The sequence below is a fragment of the Otolemur garnettii genome, unplaced genomic scaffold, assembly GCF_000181295.1.
Source record: "Otolemur garnettii isolate 467f Iridium unplaced genomic scaffold, OtoGar3 scaffold00028, whole genome shotgun sequence".
In the NCBI taxonomy this organism is placed as follows: Eukaryota; Metazoa; Chordata; class Mammalia; order Primates; family Galagidae; genus Otolemur; species Otolemur garnettii.
In genome coordinates this window covers 13,626,714-13,647,514 of record NW_003852423.1, presented here as the reverse complement: position 1 = coordinate 13,647,514, position 20,801 = coordinate 13,626,714, and the positions used below count along the sequence as shown (strand labels likewise).

Below are 20,801 nucleotides of genomic sequence, written 5' to 3'. Positions count from 1 at the left end.
TTAAAGTTCTGTTGATTAAATATTTTGATTCATATACTTCAATGTCCTTTTCTAGTTAATTTGGAAGCTGCCTTGTAAGTTGACCCCAAAATAAGAGGTACTGTGATTTCAGCTGTGTTGAAACCCAACATAATTGCTCTTTGGATGGATTTAGGGGAGGTCTATTAGTCAATCCATGGTATGTGGGTGGAAGTTGTCAAATGGAGCTTACCTGAAAAACCTCCTTGTTTCTTTTTTGCTGTGGAAAAAAAGACATTCCTAGCCGGGCGTTGTGGCGGGCGCCTGTGGTCCCAGCTACTTGGGAGGCGGAGGCAAGAGACTCGCTTGAGCTCAGGAGTTGGAGGTTGCTGTGAGCTGTAATGCCATGACACTCTACCCGGGGGGAAAGCTTGAGGCTCTGTCTCAAAAAAAAAAAGAAAAAGAAAAAGAAAAAAAAACATTCCCTTATATCCTTGGGAATAATGAAGTACAAAGCCGGTTACTCATGGTTGTAGCATTAATGAGTTATAGTGAATTTGAACAGTTGGATCTTTGGTTACAAAAATCCATTTGAAACCAATGTATTTTTTCATAGTATAGTTTTAGGGTCAGTGATAGTCCTTGTGCTTTTTAAGGAGGAAAATAATGAACATCCTCAGGGTAGATTATAAAGCAACAAGGTGAGTGCAACTATCATTGTCTTCCTGTAGATTATTGTGTTCTTGAAATTTACAGTTGTATCAGAACAACTCAAATGATGTGTACACACACACATATATAATACAATAAAAGATTGATGGGTTTAAAAAATTATATTGGGTTATGCTCAGGAAAACTAATGTCAGTTTGTGCTTTTTACATAGCTGCTTAGATCCCAGTCTCTTAGCAAATAATTACACAGTTCAAATATCAAGTAAAAGTATATTGTGCAAAGTATAATGACAAAATTAATCTTTTAAAAAAATTCTCCCTTGCAATTATTGGTATACAAGCTTTCATTGTTTCATTCGATCTTCTAGACATTTCATTACACTCTTGATGTACCATTTATTTTTAAAGAAACCCAGCATGACCAAGAGGATTAAAATCTTGAAATTTCCAAGGAAAATGCAATTTTTCTTTTCTCCTAAGTACGTATGTTCAGGATTTTTAAGATAAAACTTCTTAGTAAACATAAAATAAATATTTTTCTCTAGAAAAATTGTATTTTGTCATATTCAATGAAAAACACAGGTAACATTTGTCAAAAGAAACTCTATAAACTTGATAAAATTATTTTTTTAAATAACAGTTGCCTTTGAAAAATATATATATGCCAAAGCTAGGACCTAGGACTGCCTGCATTGTTTATGCCATTTCTTATCTAGACACCCACATGCTAGAAAAGCTGTTAAAAATGCAGTGTCAAGAAAGTGTTCAAGCTGCCACTTCTGCGCTTATTCTTAACACTCCCCCACTGAAGGGCTCCCTGTTCTCCAAATGACGACATTTTCATTTCCTAAGTATTAGTCCTCTACATTACATGCTATTTTTATCCTGTGGTTTGCAGTGACAGTGAGAACATGAGGAGATGCTTGTTTTTCTTTCATTCATTCTGAACCTTTTATTGCTTTTCTTGAGCTAATAACATTGAGGAACATATGAAGAGCAGTCAGAATGTTTCAGATCAAAAATCCACGCCCCACTTATTTGTTCCAAAGGGCTTTCAGTATAGTCCCCTTCTCGGCTTCACGGATTGAAAGACCGATCCTCAACAAAAAACTCTTTTGTGCAGACAGGGGTGGTTAACTCTATCCTCACCTGCCTCTCTGTGAATGAGGGGTGTTGAGATACCACAGGAGCATCTGTAAGTTGCTGATACCTGACTTTGAGTTCCCTGCTAAGAGTGGGCCAAACCCTGGGGATATTTGCAGAATATTAATCCCTTCCTTTAATTCTTAGCTATTAATATACTGGGTTTTAAAAATAGCATAATGGCAGTGAGATGCCTTGGGCAGTGTGGGGCAGAAGACAGTTATTCACGTATTTTAAGTTTAAAAACAAAGAACATAACAAATAGAAGAAGAAAGAAATTAGCAAGGGTAGAGAAAAAAAGTTGAACGCCATCATTATTCTCAGTGGTGGGACAGATGCAATGGACCAAAAGGAAAGACAAAGAAAAAGGGCTGGGGTGAACCTAGAAAGGACCATCCTTTGTGCTCTTCTTATTCTGTGTTTTTGGATCAAATGGGTAAGTTTTATGAGACGATGACATAGGCAAGGTTTTAGGAAGTTATAGTCCCACAGACTTCACTATCTAGGTAATCTATGCCGGAATCGTAAATAATGAGAGAGTATTTTGTTTTAGCAGTGCTAACATTGATGTTACATGTGGTGAAATTAATTTAGAATAATCCTACTATAATCATATCCAGTATGGTCTGAGGCTAGAAGAAAGCGTCTTCATAGTCTTCCAAAATAGAAAAATCTATGCCTGGATAAAACGTAATAGCAATCTCTAAAATAATGAGTTTTTTAGTATTTTCTTCTTATTAAAAAACAAACCCAGGACCCATTCATATGCCTAATAGAAATCCTACTTGCCTTTAAAATTGGGTTTGGTTTCACTATGTTTGTTCTTCTCCCTTTGCTTCCTGGATCACTTTGTTGTTTTTGTAGAAAGTTGACTCCACAGGGAGGCAGCTGTAGTAGAGCTCTTAGGACTGGAAAATCTGGTGTTGAATCCTAGCACTATCCTCAGCCAAATCAGCTTACTTTGAGTTCAGGTGATAGTTACCCAAGCTGGAAAAAAAAAAAAAAAAGATATATGTTTAAAATGTTTTTTTTAAGCTCAGTGACAGATTCTCATGAGGACTGTCTCATTGACAGTCCATTTAAGATCTAGGAATAAACATTATGACTGATAGTATGTCCACACAATTTTATAGTCAGGTCACATTAACTTGAACTTTCAGCTTATTCCAAAACCACTTACCTTTCAACCAAATGATTATAAGTTCTGTACTTACCTGCAAGAGAACCATGGAATGGTCCATGGAATGGGAGAATAAATAAGGCCACATCTTTAAAATCCTTCGCCCATTTCTCTGAGTAAATACATTTCTGTGACTTCACACATCATGGGTTTGTGCTTCAGGTTTTAAAGCCACCATAGCAATATCTTGTGAGATGAAAGAAGTCTTGGACTAAGGGGAAGGGAAGAGGATGGCACTTGCTTGAATATTTTTCTGAATTATTAAGATGAAACAAGATAGTTTCCATTTCAGTTTTTCGATCATTTTTCAAAAAAGTGGGTGGATTTAATTATTTTCTGTGGCCTTCAAAAAGCCAGCATCGGCTTGGAAACAATGAAATTGAAATTAGTCACAGATCTCACTTCAACACAGAGTGGTCTCTTAGACTTGTCTTCAGGGCGTCCTCAGTCCCACATACTTTGTAGTCTTACTGATGCTTGCTCAAGTTCAGTTTAAATACTGAAAACAAATACACACAATCAAAACATGACAAAGTCAACACAGCACATGGAGTGAGGAGAGGACGTGGCCTGATCTACAGATCACATCAAAGTTCCCGGGTGAACAAGTGCCCCTTCTCTTGGAGATAGTCCCCCCAAAAGCCACTCATAATCGGGCTCTTTCATAGGGAATATAAAAGTTTTGACATATCACACTTGGCTGTTGAATAAAACGTAAAACCAATATATTTATCATTTTAATTTATATTTCATGCTCTGAATGTCAAAATTAGGAAAGCGGTGGAAGGAAACTTCCTTCTTGCCCCACTTTATCTGTCCCATCCACCTCATGCTTTTTCAATCTACTTCTTTTCAATTAAATATATTAAAATATATTTACTGGGCGTATGCTATGTGCCATGCATTATAGCACTTGCAAGAATGTTAAAAGAAAAAAAAGGTAAAAGAGATATTTTCTCTCCTCTCAAGGAGTCTGGGTTGGAACACCACCCTGCAGATATCTGTGGCAGTAGGCCCATAGGATAAGTGCCCAGAGAGAGTCATACAGAGAAGCTCCTTTAAGAGAGCCTGTGTTTGGAAGGCCAGGCATGATCTCTTGGTCACAGACCCAGCTATAAAACATGCGTTTCTGTTATTTTACTGCTGTTTGTTCAAACAACAATGAACACAGGCACAGCTTAAACAGGCAGCTTGTTTTATTTACTCCTTCACCTCACCCCTTAACTCAAAAGCGGGAGGAGGGAGCTGTGTAGCCAAAGGGAATGCTCCACCATCACATCCATGAGGGTCCTTTCAGTGGCCTTTGGATTCCATTTAGACCCTGCTGGACGTTTTCCATCTCTGGAACCCAGCAGTCCATGACAATGGGACACTGCTAGCCAGGCTTTCTGAAACAGGACGTGCATCACTCTCTTGCTGACTACCTGGAGCTCACTGGGTTTAATAGTTGTTTTTGTCAGCTATCCCCAGTTGTCTGTCCCTAATTTCCTTCCTGTTGGTTTATTCTACAAAGAGGGTATGTTATTAAAAAAATCAAACTCAACCTATGTCATCCTAACAAAATTTGGACTTTTTTTTATGTTTAAGGGTCTGGGGACATATAAGAAGGTGGTTAGTACTGTGATAACCATCTACAAAAAGTCACTATCTATGCCCCTAGCTGATAATGGCAGGGAGGAGTCCTGTATTGCAGCTCCCAGGTGGACCAACTTGTGCACAGACTATCAGCACCAATGGAAAGCTTCGAATTCTTGTTTTCACTTTTTTTTTTTTTTTTTGCAGTTTTTGGCCGGAGCTGGGTTTGAACCCTCCACCTCCGGCATATGGGGCCTGCGCCCTACTCTTTTGAGCCACAGGTACCGCCCGATTTCACTTTTTGTTTCCCACCCCTCTTTCACTGGCACGTTTATCAATGTTAGTATCAGAGTAAAGTGATTGGTCAGAGCCTTTCTCTTCTCTGATGTTTCTCCCAAATGGGTGAAGGTACTTACTGATGGATGATAAACATAACAAATACTCAACAGAATAAAGAGAAGGGAAAAGCAGGTGGCCTGAATTAATGGCTGCTGGTAAATTGAGAATGGATTTTACAGGCAGCCCCCGCCCCCACCAGAGTTACAAACATCCAACTTGCATACAGCTCACACTTATGAATGGAAGCTATTACAACAAGTCCCCAAGATACAAACGTCTGACTGACATAGGATTCGCATATACGAATGGAGGCTATTACAGGTAATAGATAAATGTACCTGCTCCAAGTCACACACAAACTCAACATAAAAACAAACCTACAGAACCTCTCTCGTTCATAACCCCAGGACTGTCATACATCAGAAGGGGCTCTCCTATCTCCCGGCTAGCTTTAGCTAAATCTTTTTTAGGAGAGTATCATGGTCTCCTTATGGGAGTTCAATGGGAAACTTTCCTTGTCCCTTGTCCTGTGAAGCCTTTTAACATCTCTGTGGATGATGATCTTCTTAACATCAAAAGCACTGTCCACCCAGCCCTTTGGAGCCCTGCATAGGAGGGAACACTTTCTAACTACCAGGTGTGATCACTTGCAGAGCACGCAGTGCCGATGGGAAGCAGTAATACAATGGGCTTCTTGTAATTTTAAATTCTGTCCAAGACCTTTGAGGTTACCTGGGGCTGGGCCTGCCAGGTGAGAGGATCCAACATTGTCTGTTTCCATTAATTTGGTCCAGTTTCCCTCCATGTCTTCTCTCTCCACTTCCTCTCTCTGGATCCAGTGGACAATTCAGGTGATTCAGCCATCTGCACAGTGATTTTGGCCGGGACACATCTTGCTTTAAATGTCTTTGGGAAGCTTCTGAGAGTGAGGAAAGAATTCTGAGAGAGAGAAACATTGCTTTTGGTGTGAAAACGGTTGGGACTAGATGAATCAGATTTCTTCCAATCCCACTAACCCTTGAGGCAAATTGACCAGATCTGGAGGCAGATCTCTCATCTTGATTTCAAAATAAGGTGGCTAAACATCTATATTGCATGAACCAAATGTTTGATAATCTAGTTTAAAGCAACCATTAAGGTTTCAAAAGCACTAGTGTTTAAGTTCTTCACTGAGATCTACCCTTATGTGTAGAATGAATCATGTGGCAACGGAGATCACGATGACCAATATTGAAATGTTTTATTGGTCCCTCCCCTGTCTATTTTCATCCCCCAGACTTTCTTCTCCTCAGACCTGGAGGGTGGAGAGGGGGAAAGGCAGCATTGACACTTTTCTTTTTCTTTTTCTTTTTTTCAGATTCAGAAGAGTAGAAAAGACCTCATATACAATAAAAGAGGCTGCCAATGTCTTGCATCATTTTAGCTGAGCTTCTTCACTCTCCTTCTTCTCCTTCTTCCACAAAGACCCATATCTGGAGAAGGTGTACAACTTTCAAAAACAAGCCCCCCCACACTTGGCCTTCTCTCATTCCATCTCCTCCCAGGGGATGACACTTTGGGGGTTGGTTTGAGGTATTAGAACTCGGAGGGATTTTCCCCTGAGCCAACAAAACAACTTGGGATTTTTGCACAAATAGAAACAAAACATGAAAGGATTTCCTCAAAATCCTTTGGTAATGATGTGATTTTCAAAGCACCTGTCCGGCCTGATGAGAAAGGACATCCTGGATGTGCTGGGAGAGGCCTGGAAAAGCCATACACACAGTAATTGCCATTTTATTACTGTCAATGCCATTACTTTAAATGCCATTATTTTTGCACTGGCTGCAGATGGTGGATACAGCCAGGCTGGCCTTCGTGACGGCTGAGATGATGCTTCCAATCTCTGCTTCCTATCCCGAGTTGGGAACATTTGTTTTCTCCAATTTCCATTCAGACTTAAATATTGTTCTTATGCTTCCCCCTCCCTTTGTATAATATGAAATTGTTTGTATTTTTAAAGAATAACTCTTTATTTGATGCTTAATTTATTTTATCTGTGCATTCATTAATAGAAACCTGACTATTTCAGCTGATGACCATACTGTTTAGGTGGGAACGCCATTGTTTTCACCAGGGAGCACCCATCACTAAGTACTCACTGAAACTTTTGCCACTGGCTGGTCCTCTCCTTTTGAATATCTGTGGTTTGACTTTATCACTCCTGTTATTATGCAGTAAAGTGCTAAGGGGAATGAGTATTGAGAAAATATGTGAGATAATTCTTTGCATTTTAGTAAGTCTTTAAAAATATCAAGTAGGAGCTGATTAATAGCACAAATGAAAAATAAGAATAGTAGATGTAGCATGGGAAGAGAGCGATGATACTGCCCCCCAAACCAAATGAAAACTGGGATCCAGTGGGGTCCAAGTTAAGTGTGATTTTATGGGTCTAAATGGTATGATTTGGATAAATGTGATTCTTAAAATGTGGTTGTGAGTCACAAACGAATCTCTGAGCCCTTCCCAAGAGTAAATTGGATGAATATGCTGGTGATAAAGTGGGATTAGCAACAGGAAGAAAGAGAGGTCAGCAATCGGCTTAAGTGTATTCGTCATCGCAGATTTAATTTCTACATTAAAAAGCACAAGAAATAGATATTTAAGAACCCTTTCATTTCTAAGGCAAAAAGTGGTATTTCTTTGGACAGGAAAAAGAGAGATCGCATGTGGTCTACAAGGCCCCTTGCCTCACTGAAATGTTCCCCAACAGAAAGGTGTGAAGAGCTTGGTTGTGCAGAGTGGAAGGCAGCACACTGATGTCTGAGAAGCTCCTTCTGTCAGCTCTGCCTTTTGCCTCAAGATCACACTTATGTTTCCTCTTTGCTGTCCTAGCAGTGATCACAGTCAATAATGTGGTCACAAATTCAGATGACTTCAGGGGTGCAGCACATCAAGTAAATAAAAAAAGCCATGTCACATCACAGTTACTGGGATAAATGGCAGTTCTTAGTGGGCCTCGGCAGCAGGGAGACGGCAGGAGCAGGAGGGGCTGTGAGATGGGTGGGGTCCTGTCAACACGGGAGGACAGTGTTCGGCTCCTGGATTTGTGCTACATAAGCATGGGGTCTTACATACCTAGAATTTTATACAAACCCCTCTCATTTTTTACATATCAGCAACCAACTCAGAATCTTATAGTGTGCTGGTCGAACAAAGCATAATGATGAGCTGCTTTCTGCCCCTGGGACGTTAGTTTGCAAAGTGTGTTCTCAGAGGTGATGTGATTTTGTGTAGACATTAAATGCAATCGAGTGTATGTCAGTTCTTGACCTTAGTTTGAACCTGGACCTTTTGCCCCATTTCTATCTGTATTTTTTGCATGTGGAGATTTTTGGCTAGTGAAATATAACAGAAAGTTTACGGCTTCCATTTTATAATTGAATAAGCAGCACCAAACAATATTTGAAAAAGAAGCAGGAATGTAGCCGTCTGTCTTCAACAAAGATAGCAATGTTTTTCCTTTGCTCTAAGTCTTTAATCAGCCCAAAAATGATAGGAAGAGAATTTCATTCAGTATAGAACTTCACCTAGAACTCTCAGTGAGAGAAAAAACAAAAGTTCCATGTAACGCACTCTTCGTTTTAAATCCTTAAAAAATGTTTTGAACGGACATTGAGTAAAAATGCAAAGTCATCTACTTGAAGAATATAAAACAATATATTATTATGTTGCAAATTGATATAAGAGCTAATAAAACATTGAAATAATCATTCCAAGTAGGTATTGGCTGGAAGGGCAGTATTTACAAAGCTTTAGCTGGAAATATGTTCTATGGTCTTTCAATTTTTTGAAACAACTTTCTATAATAGTATGTAATACATGGGATAAATATTGTTCCATGGCACAGATGATGGCACCTCACACTGGTTTACACACTTTGTATAAGGGTTTACACGCCTGAAGTAAGAACTGACCAGTACATATAGACAGTAGTAGACATGTTCCCACCACTGACAAATCGTACACATCCCTGGGTGGAAAGTGACAAATGGAGTCATCCTGGTTGGGTTGATGTGATACATTTCGGTGGTATCATGACCCATCCTTACAGAGATCTTTGTTCCACATTTTTATTCATGCCAATCTTAGGTTATGAGCCCTAATATAATAGTTTATGGCAGCAGGCAAGAGACTCAGATCTAACCGATTAAATTCAAATTGCCTTTCTTCTACTGTTCATTTCATTTTTGGAGCTTTTAAAAACTACTGGAAACATCTAATAGGATCCCATCATAGATCTGATGTGCTTAAACAATAAGAGGTTATCTAAACATCTGAACCCCAAAGACTACCCTAGCACACGTGTTCCACTCATGTGCATAATCTCAGCCATTATGTTATACTTCCCACCTGGATCCATGCCATTATAAATATAAAAGTGAATAGTAAAATGCAACATTATCAAGCAGTATGAGATAGGAGTGAAAAAGATGGAGACCAATTTTATTATCCATATTTTGGGAATAAGGATACTGGTTTTCTATTGTCATTTTTCTTACTGTTTCTATAGATAGATAGATGATAGATAGATAGATAGATGATAGATAGATAGAATATGTAATGTATTTTCCTGTATTCTTTTCTAATGTATGAGCAGAGATTTATATGACAGAAATTACTTTGTAATGTTCCCTATGGAGCATGGGGTTAACCACAGGAAATAAAGCACAAAATCTTTTTCTCATAATGAGAAATAGAGAAGATACTGAAATTGGAAGCCTACAGATACAGTATTCTATCCCAAATAAAGGGAATTTAGGGAATTCAAACAACATGTTTTTCGCAATTGGAAACTTTGTCGTCCTGATTCTGAGATGCCCACATACCCCACAGGAGGTGCAGTCCTGGCCCCACTGCAGATCCTAGTGCACAGTCAGTGGTCAGGGAGCACATGAAGAATTGTCAGACTGCATTCTACTACCCTCTTACGAATGCAAACAAAATTGAGATTTCTCTGAAAATTTATTCAACACATTGCTAAGGCCTTCTCTTCTCAGTATATGCTGATGTATCCTACTCACACAAGTAGCTTATCATAAGAGATGGAAAATTGCAGGTAATTTGAAGGGCATTGTCAGAACCAAGGAAAAAAAATCTCTCCTTGGTATTTTGATTTAAGAGAAAAACCAAAAACCCAAAACTACAAAACAGGATTTATCTGAGAATGCTTTTCCAGAAGGAATGATGATACCGATTTATATGCTACACCAGTAGAATATAAGTTGAAATTTATAAAATCCAAAATGGACTCTCTTAGAGCAAAAAGGAAATTCTGTACGTGTAATAGGAGGAATCATTGCATAGTTCTGCTCCACCAATAATCTGTCAGGATAGCACTACACTGTGGCAAAATAGCACACTACAGACTGTCATGTTGCGATGATGGTGTTATATTGGATCTTCTTCATGAATAAATAGAAAGTAACACTCATCATTTATCAACCATAATCTATGATGATTAAAGGCCTCATCATCACTTAGCAAATGAATGTATTAAAAAAAATTGTAATGAGCAGTGACAATATTCCTATGAAATATCCCTCTGGGAATCAAGAAAGATACTATTTACCAAGGCCAGATTTTAGTTCTTAAGGTTTTCTCTCTTCAAAGGCACAGATGGACACTGAGGTGACACTAGAATTAGAATGGCAGCAGAGTCATCTTATCTACAACAGACAGAGCCTACCTGCTATATCAACATGCGTTCAGGGAGGTTAGAAAAACGGAAAGTAGGCCTCTGCGGGTTTTCAATGAACATTTGTAAAAGACTGGGTGCTCTTCCAGGAAAGTCTGTAATAAGCAAGAATTACTTCATTGAAAGAACTTCTTGTTTTTACCTTATACAAGGAGGGGAGGTAGGCAGTAGGAAGCCCGAACTGAAGGATGCACAGAGGGCGAACTTAAACATTATGAATTCCCGATTGTTTTCACCTCAGTCATTTTTCTGGAAAACATTGAAAGTCATAGTTGAGATGAATTCACATCTATTCTGGTTTCTATTTGGAAGCCAAAGTAAATCGACACTGGCTTCACTAAGGGCACTTGGACACAGCCTAAGTTACCATCTTCTGAGCCAGGAGAAGCAGGGAGTAGAGAGTGGGTCCTGGCAGCTCATTTAGGGCACAACCGTTCAGTCTCCACTGGGGAGAACTCGCCAGCCTGGGGGTAAATGCTGGCTGTCCCACGCCAAATTCTGCAACCCATCCTCTCAGCCATGATGCAGGAACCTCACCTGTGTATTCTTCATGGGTGCTGATTTCTAAACCTGCAGAGGCATTTCTCAGTCAGAGTATGATTTAAGGCATCTCATTTAAAATAAAGCCCAGTAAAACCCAAAAGCTATGGGATAGATTTTAGATTTCCCTGGAGGCACATCCTCGTATATATAATCTTTGCTTCTCTGTCGCAGTCTACCTTGGGTATGGATGTGTGTACTACTTTCCTTGTCTTTGAGCGGGTACATGTGGAGTGGTACAGAAACATAGTCACATATCTATAGACATAGATTTATAGTAAAAACCTACAGCCCTGGGTATTGTCTAGCCACTGATTCTAGAGATAGAACTATATACATATTCTTTTTTTCTTGCTTTGATGATATTTTTATACAATTTTATACACTGTAAAAATTTTTTAATATATTCGCTATTTTCATTTGTAGAGCTTGGTTAGGTTTTTATCAGCTCTGGTGCCCACTGTACAACCAGAGTCTCCCCCATCTACTGTAAGCATTCTCCTTCTCTCATATCCTTTCCTTTGCCTTTCCCTTCTTTTCTTCTCCCATTTTTCTACATTTCTACAAATTTCTTCTTTTGCCTCTGTCCAGGTGACCCATTCTGCTTGCATCATTTTCAACATAGCATAATGGGAAAACCAAAAGCACATGGTTCCAGGGTAGTGCATGTGGGGAAGTGTTGGGTGTCAAAGGTGGGGCAGGGGCAGATAAGGAGGAGAAAATAGATTGTGGAAAGGAATCTTGAGAAAGGAAAGCCTGTGGGGAGATCAATTGCCTGAGGCTTCCAGGGTAATACAATGTTACGATCATCTCCATTTTTGCTCTACAGAGTTTTTCTCTGTAGGCTGGTCTGGCCTGGCCTGACCATGGGTCTATAGACTCTTTTCTACTAAGGGTGCTGGCCATGTGTGAATGGAAAATATAGCTCATTTCCTCAGCAGCTTTAGATGTTGATGTTGTTCAGCTGGAATCATGGGAAACGTTTGGATTACTATACAGAACATTTAGTAAGATTCAAAAGAAGGAGCCAAGACCCCAAACCTTAACCCAGATCATTACAGTTCTTTGGAGGCATAAGGAAGGGATTTGGGGGTATGTACGGAGAATGCTTTTCCCAAAGGGGCGATGCTAAATGGACTTTTTATTTCACGGTAGTGATAATATGTACTTTGGATATGAAATATGCTCCTGGCAGATAAAATGCAGTTGCAGTCTGCATTTGGACATCAGAGGGCAAGAGAATAGTCATCCATTCTAAGGAAGCGTCTTCTGCTGCCTGTGATGCTGCTTTGTACTAAAATAACCTATTGCCATAACACCATGTCCCCTTTGCACTAAAATAACCTAATGCCGTAACACCGTATCCCCAAATGCAAAATGAAATCTCATGGATGTTGTGTAGAACAGAGTATACTAAACTGCTCTCAAAATCCTAAAGATGTGTTTATTGTAAATCTTTATTGCACAGATCAGCCTGACAGTCCTTCAATGTATGATCTTTCCTCTGGCATCTAGTAATGCATAAGTACTTGTATGTTCTTCTGATTACCAAATAAAAACAATGAGTTAACATCTTAATTGGAACTTGAAAATGAAAAGGCTGTTTATTCTTTCTTTTGTTGATTTTCATTGTTGACCCCATTCTATCCCAGTTATAGGGCTGCCCAAATTGACTCAGTCCTCTGTCTCTTTTGTATTCCCTCAAATGCCACATAATTAATACCCAGGTACCAAGTGCCTTTGCGTGTACACAAAGACATAGTGTATGACTCTGTCACATTTCATATAATATTTTTTGATAATAAGAGATGAGGTAGATGGGATATTAGAAGCTTGTCAGAGGCATAAGAAATATCAGCATTCATAGTATTAGGCTGGCTTCCGTATGTTTAATTTTCTTCAAGGTACGAAGATATGGTTTTACAGCCCTGAAATGCTAGCTTTTGAATTCTAAACTTTCCTCTTTTTCCTTCTCTTTAAAGGACTACATTCAGCCATATTTTCCTCTTTAGCTATGAAAGCAAGGAGTCTAACTAGGGAATACAGATACCCCTCAACTTATGACAGGGGTGACATCCTGATAAACACAAACAATTTGAAAATAAGGTATAGTCAGCTGGGCTTGGTGGCTCACACATGTAATCCTGTAACTCTGGGAGGCTGAGGTGGGTAGATCAATTAAGCTCAGGAGTTTAAGACCAGCCTGAGCAAGAGCATGACCCCATCTCAACTAAAGATAGAAAAACTGAGGCAAGAAGATTGCTCGAGTCCAGGAGTTGGAGGTTGCTGTGAGCTATGACACTATAGCACTCTACCCAGGGCAACAGAGTGAGACTCTGTCTAAATAAAAAAAAAAAGAAAAGAAAAGAAGGTGTAGTAGGCTGGAATTGCAAAATTGCATTTAATATACCTAACCTGCTAAAGACCATAGCTTAACCTCGCCTGCCTTAAATGTTCTCAGAACATGTACACTAGCCTAGAGTTGGGCAAAATTATCTAACACAAAGCCTATTTTATAATCAAGCATTGAATATCTCATGTAATTTACTGAATTCTATACTGAATTCAGTACCAAAAGTGTAAAACAGAATGGTTGTGTACAGTTTCTACCGAGTGCATATCCCCTTTATACCATCATACAGTCAAAAAATTGTAAATCAAGTCGATGTAAAGGGACCATCTGTCCTCATTGGTGGGGATACAAGCAGTTTTCATCCTGTGTGGCACCTAACCTGACTCCTTCAATCAGGCTCTTGAGAAGGCACCCCCTACTGGTGGCAATGCACATTACACAAATGCCACACCCTCCTCCAGCTCCACAGAATTGCCATTCTGATAAATGGGGCTGTGACGATCCTCCAAAGTGGCAGTGCTTGCCATTCATTGACTCGGACTTATTTTTTTTAAAGCAAAAACATAACTTACTCAATTTAGAAAAATCGAGAGGTATAATAAGAAACTTAAAATCATTTTAATACCCCATCCAACAATTAATCACTGTCAATACATTACTGGGTTTTCTTATGCCATGTATGTTTACACCATTAAGACTGTACAGCATCATTCCACATTATCCTTTGTTCACATAACATTGGATCATAAGCATTTGCCTGTTTTTAAAAAATTCTTCATTAATATAATTTCAACACCAACATAACATTTCATTCTGTGGCTTGGGCACAGTTTACTTAACTACCTCCCCTCTGCTGATGGGCAATTAAGTTATTTGCTTTTATTTTATTTTTTTGCTGTTGCAAATAGCATAACAACAGAGCTCTTTGTATGTAAAGCTTTGTCACATTTCTGAATATCTCCACTGGATATATTTCTAGATGTACAATTACTGGGTCAAAGGTTGTAAACATTTGGGAGGACTTCTCATTCACAGGCCCAATTCAAATTCAAAGCAGATTCAAATATTTAAAAAACCATATTTAAATAGCATACAGTGTTACATGTCTGAATAGATCTTGTGTTTTTGATCTCTGTCCTTTGTGATGAAAAGATATAATCAAGTCACACAAGAGCAAGCCCAGTATATTGATGGGGGAGAAAAAATACTGCTAAATGCTCTGAATATGCAGGTCTAATTATATACTACTGGAAGACAACTCGGGGTAGTGCAAGTGGATTGAAGCCCTCCAGACAAGCCGAAGCAGAACTTGGACTTCTCTTGATGCTTTTTCTTGAAGGCTGTGAAGGAGCAAAAAGTGTCAATTTGTTCTGAGGCCTCAGGCAACAGCTGGTTGCCCTGTTCCACAGCCCAGATGGGACATGAAGCAGATGTTGGCAGATATGCTTGGCAATAATGATCAGAGGTTTGTGGATTTCAGAAAGGCAGTCATTTACAATATGCCAAAACAAAGAGATTAAAAATGCCCAATATGTTGACAGAAACTTTCCTGCCTCAGTCTTTCAGCATGGGATCTTCCCCATGGGATCTGGTTGTATTATATTATAATAACGTTGCTATTGTCAGGCCATTAATAACGATAGTGTTTGGTCTCCAGGGCTCTTAAATCACCCTTTCCCCAGCAGGTGTGGGCTTGGCCAGGCTAACCCTGGCCCATTTTGCAGCAGGGAAATTTTTTGTTTGAAGTTAAGCCACAAATCCCTGTGTGTATCACTAACTTCATGGCGTTCTGAGTCTTAGGTGTGTGTTTACCCCAAGGTGGACAGCCTTGGTTGTCATTTCCATCACTGTCCTCTTCTCCAGACTCTTGATGAATTGGATTCATTGCCCTTTCGCTGAACCAACCAGGGACATTAATTTGAAATATCTGAAAGCTATTCATTTGTCAAAAGATACCTCCAGTTACATAGGCTGTGGGGGTGACATTTCTGCCCCAAGCTGACTGATTGGGTTGTTTACTCTTTAAACAGCCACATGCCATGGGTCAAGGACAATGTAATTCCTGACCTTCAAGTGCTTATTTCCCACAGATGACACATTAGCTCTTTTATACAAACACACACGTACGCACAGACCCCTACTTTTCTTCCTTTTAAATATAAACTAAACAATAATAAACGTTATCTTGCGCTTCACTGTTTGCTAAGAACTTTCACATGTGTACTCCGACTTGACCCTTACAATTATGCCCTGAAACTACTGTTTTCTAAATTTTACAGAGGAAGAAAATGAAACTCAGCAATGGCAGGGCTGAGGTAGTCACTTGTTCATTTGTTTTTATTTCAACTGCCTCATGTATAACATTTAAGAATTCTAAAATCACGTAAATGCAATACATTGTTGGGATTTTTAATACTAAGAAAGGAGAATAAAATAAGGAGAATAAAGTTGAGCTAGTTTAGAAAGAGCAAACCCGGGTAAATAGTCTAATAATCAGGATACAGACATCCAAGCCAAATAGGCCTCCATGGTTCCCAGCAGTGAGTCACAAACTGGATCTGAGCTTCAGGAAGCCTAAATAAAAATGGAAAGAAACCATTTACAAGGTTCACATTCTCCACAAGATAAAGCACACCAGTTTTCAGAAGAAAGACAGCTTGCCCCTACAGCGGAATAGAAACATCTTCTCTGGGTATTCCCTGAAGGCAGCGCTTCTCACTTCCTGGCTGCAGATCAGGGAAGATCAGGGAACTTTAAACAATGCCTGTGCCCAGGTCCTACTGCAGATCAACTAGACAGCATCTCGGGGTGAAGGGCCCAGGTGAAGCCATCGTTTTTTAATAAAAATCTCCCAGTTGATACAGATATGTAGCCAGGATTACAAACTGTGGGCAGTTTGCAAAAAATCCAAGAGCCAGGAATGTGTCAGCTTGTCCCAAGGCCTGCAGAGGAGCACAGTGTAGGTTAGGAGTGAGATCTGGACCTGGATTTTTCAACTCAGTTTCTGATGCTTTTTTCCCTGGAAGTGGGAGGAAGCAAAGGAGGGTAAAAAGTTTTAGAAAATGAAACTTGGATGAGCTGGATATATTCCCATGAGTGGAACTTTCAGTAATGTGATAGGTAATTTGGTAGCTGCAGAGGAAAAAATGATTTCAGTGATCCAGGAGGGAGCCAGTGGAAGGCCGAGTCAGAATCTCACCACCCCCAGTGGTCTGAGGTACTGCCCAGAGGTCTGGAGAAATCATGAACAAACTTAGTTTACAAGTCCCTCCCTGCTACCTATTTATGATTCATGATTATGAGAGGTGAGATGGTTTCACCCCTTTCCTGATATATTGGGCATTTCATCAAATATGCAGACAAAACAGCAATTCTGGAAGAGCTTATAGTTCTGCTTCTTCTTTTTTTTTTGAGGCAGAGTCTTACTATATTACCCTGGGTAGTGTGCCATGGCCTTATAGCTCATAGCAACTGCTAACTCTTGAGCTTATGTGATTCTCTTGTCTCAGCCTCTCAAGTAGTCCTGGGACTACAGGCACTTGCCACAATTCCCAGCTATTTTTTTGTTGCAGTTGTCATTGTTGTTTTTCTTAGTTGGCCCGGGCTGGATTTGAATCCACCAGCCTGGGTGTGTGTGGCAGGTGCGGTAACCACTGTGCTACGGGCACCAAGCCTACAGTTCTGCTTCTTCACTGCCCATCCCCCCAGATCCCCATCTCACTCAGTGTCTGCAAAGAAGACACCAAGGGGATGAAAAGCTGCCTCTAGGAAAAGCCATCAAGCTTCAGGCTCTTGAAAAATGACAGTTGATTTATTAAAAAAAAGAAAAAAAACTTGCACTAAACATTTCCATGGAATAAGTTGGCAATAGAGACTGTTTCTACAGATAATGAGCTTGAAAGCTTATAGTTGTTGAGTGCTTTGCAGTCTTTCAAGTTTTTGTGTAGGCAACATTAAATTTGGTCTTTGAATTTCACGTGAGTGAAGCAAAGTGCATTAGTATATTCTACTAGTTAGACAAGAAGAAAATTTCTATCCCACAAGGTTTTTCAAACTTGCCTAAGGATAGGAATCACCTGGGGCAGTTTGTGAAATAAAGTCCCCAGGTGTCCCTTCTGGAAGTGCTGGCTCTTAGGGCTTGGTCAGGCCTGGGAATCTGGTTTTGATTTTCCTTTTTGTTAAGATAATTGTCTCAGGTTTTTCTTACCCATAGGTGAATGATGGAAGTCTATACTAGAAGAGAACCTAAATAATGGGTTGACCAAGAAGCAGGAACAATTATGGGGGAAAGTTTCTCTAGTTTTGACTTTGAAGGATCTTGGTTTAAATTTTGTCCCACGACACGTACTCAGTAACTTTCCACAAATTACTTAAACTTCCTTTGTCTCTAAATCCTGTATAATGGGACTAATTTTATTGTCAGAATGTCGAGATCAGAAGAGACAACAAGTCCACATTTCATCCTTCCTAGATAATAATGGTGCCAGGGCCTAGTAACTGCTTGACGTGTGGAAGTGACTGCAGCTAATGACCAAGCAACCATATTGTCAGTCACAGCTCTGAATTAAAAATCTAAGTCTTGGCTTGGCACCCGTAGCTCAGTGGTTAGGGTGCCAGCCACATATATTGGGGCTGGCAGGTTCAAACCCGGCCCGGGCCTGCTAAGCGACAGTGACAAATACAATAAAAATATAGCCAGGCATTGTGGCAGGTGCCTGTGGTCACAGCTGCTTGGGAGGCTGAGGCAAGAAAATCACTTATGCCAAGTTTAAGGTTGCTGTGAGCTGTAATGCCACGGTACTCTACCAAGGGCGACATAGTGAGACTTTATCTCAAAAAAAAAAAAAATATATATATATATATATGTATATATATATAAAGTCCTGTCTCTATATTAAAATAGTGGTTCTCAGCCAAAGGTACTTTTACCCCCAGAGGATATGTGCCACTGTCTGGAGGACCTTTTTTATCTTTACAGCTGAGAGGTGTTACTGATGTCTAATAGGGAGAGGCCAGAGATGCTGCTAAACATTCCGCAGGGTACAGGGCAGCCCTCACAATGGAGAACAGTGCAGCCTAAGTGTCACAGTGCTGCTGTTGAGAAACTCTGTCTGGTCCAAAGGTTCAATGAGACAAGTAAGAAGCCTTGTGAGTGGAGGAATAAACATGAGTCATTGAGACCCCCATTGTAGACACAGGTGGAAAACAGAAGTGTTTCTGATGGAGCAGAACATCTCTGGATGGCAAGGTCAGAGGCACAAATGTACCCTGGTAGTGGTCCCAGTCAGGGCCTACTGCTTGCACACTCAAGACTCACCGTGGTCTTTGTAGGATACAACGTGAATGGCATCTGTTGGGGTTGTGCAATGAGGCAGCTTTGGCGCTGACCTGTAGTATTGTTGCAGTAAAACAAGGCCCACTGGGGAGAAAAGAACACTGGAACATCTGTGTTTTAAAAAGGAAGGGCTTTATTTCATCTGGCAAAGCCATAGGAGATGAAAGTCCAAAATGGCTGAGCTCCCCAACTGGCTCTATTCTTTCCCTTTTATCTCCACCCAGGGGTTCCTTGTCCATGGATACCCTTCTCATTGGCCAGTTTGAATCAAGCTAGGGAAGGCTTTTACAGTGTGGAAGCAAGTGTTATTTCAAGGTCCCAGGGAGTTAAGATTCTACAAATTCCTAAGAGCTGAGTCACCATGGGGAAGACTTTGCAGGTGTGTCCCTGGAGCTCCTTTGAGAAGTCTTTTGTTCTCTCAGACCTTACTTTTCCCAGGTATCCTCTTTTATTATCACTGTGGGTAAATTTTTCATCCCTCAAATCCAATACCTCATTAGACAAATGATCATTAGACTTACCCAGTGAAGCTGTTAAAGTGAAAGTTTCTGGCTCCATTTTCTGGAGGTTCTGCTGTAGGGTCCAAGAAAGAACCTAGAAGCCATATTTATGAAAATCACCTCAAGGGACTCTGAAGCACAGTCACAGCCCATGTGAGTCCTCTAAGTTTTCCACCAACTCTGAAATGCAGGGTATCTGTAAAACCTGGAAAATAGAGAAATGAAGATGTGGCAGATATAGTGTCTTTCACCTCATGCAAATTAGCAGGTTTTGCAGGTCTGAGGTGTTCAGATTGACTTTATATTTTTACTACTACTATGAACACAACTGCTGGAAGAAATAAGAATAGTTAATAGTAACACAGAATGTCAGGGTTGGTACCCTGTTCTTTAAAATTAAAATGAAAGGGGGCCAGGTGTGGTGGCTCATCCCTGTAATCCTAACTCTGGGATTTCTTTAGTTCAGGATTTCAAGACCAGCCTGAGAAAGAGCAAGACCCTCTTCTCTATTAAAATTAGGAAAACTAGCCAGGCCTCATGACAGATGCTCAGGCCCAAGTGTTTGAGGTTGCTGCGAGCTATGATGAAACCATGGCAAAGTGAGACTTTGTCTCAAATATAAATAAATAAATAAAATGAAAGGACCTCAAACATCATCTGAAGTGTATTTCTCCATTTCTCACCAGGTCTTCTGGGCTAGGGAAGCTTGCTCTTCCTCCTCTCCAGCCCTGGGCTTCTGCTTCCTCAGTGCTGACCAGTCTGTAGCTCCCCTCACTATCTTTACCATGCCATGATGATAGAGAACATTTTGTCAATTAACACAAATTCCAGTCACATCAGGCCTCTGCCTATAACATATTTCTACTGAAAGTGCAGGAGGCTGTGGGGACTCCTAACAGAAGAACTTGACATTGGCGCATGTACATCTTCTACTTGAGAACTCTCTCTGCATTTCTGCCAACTCAGACTGGCAGATCCCTTGTTGCTGGGATCTGGCTTGCAGGCCTCTTTCTTCCCAATCTAGATGGCAAAATGATTGAATCAACGAATAAATATTTATGTTAAAATGTAAAATAGGTGTGCACGTATGTTTATGTGTCTCTATATTTTTATGTGTAAGTGTACGTATATATGCATACACACTCACACACAGACATATATATATATATACACATATGTATAAACATAAAATGTAAAGTTTCCTTTGCAGAACAACTCGGCCCTTCTTTTGTTCCTTTGTTCTGCTCTCTTCTTACTTATCCCACCCTGGGGTTTGACTTTTCATTCTCTCGTGATGACCCAATAAACTGTTTACATGAAAAAGCCAAGAAAATCCTGTTGCCAGCTGCTGGGACGCTCCGAGATCCCAATAACCTAGCATTCGTGCAGTCTCCCATCCACTGTTCTTTGGTTCCTTTAATCCTCACCAGAACATAACATTGATCATTATTTTCCTTATCTTTTTGGGT

General features: G+C 40.0%; 1 protein-coding gene across 4 annotated transcripts in view; it reads left to right on the top strand.

Moving 5' to 3' along the window:
- Nucleotides 1-20,801, top strand: part of PDE1C (phosphodiesterase 1C) — a 651,334-nt gene that overhangs the window by 606,529 nt on the left and 24,004 nt on the right. Inside the window, exon 17 of one of the 4 annotated variants that reach the window (XM_003788561.3) lies at nucleotides 6,225-6,281. The exons of the other annotated variants lie outside the window; for them this stretch is intronic. Coding sequence (XP_003788609.1) covers nucleotides 6,225-6,238 — 14 coding nt within the window. The 3' untranslated portion in view covers nucleotides 6,239-6,281. Of the gene's footprint in view, nucleotides 1-6,224; nucleotides 6,282-20,801 lie in introns of those variants that run through there. 4 annotated transcript variants of the gene reach the window in all.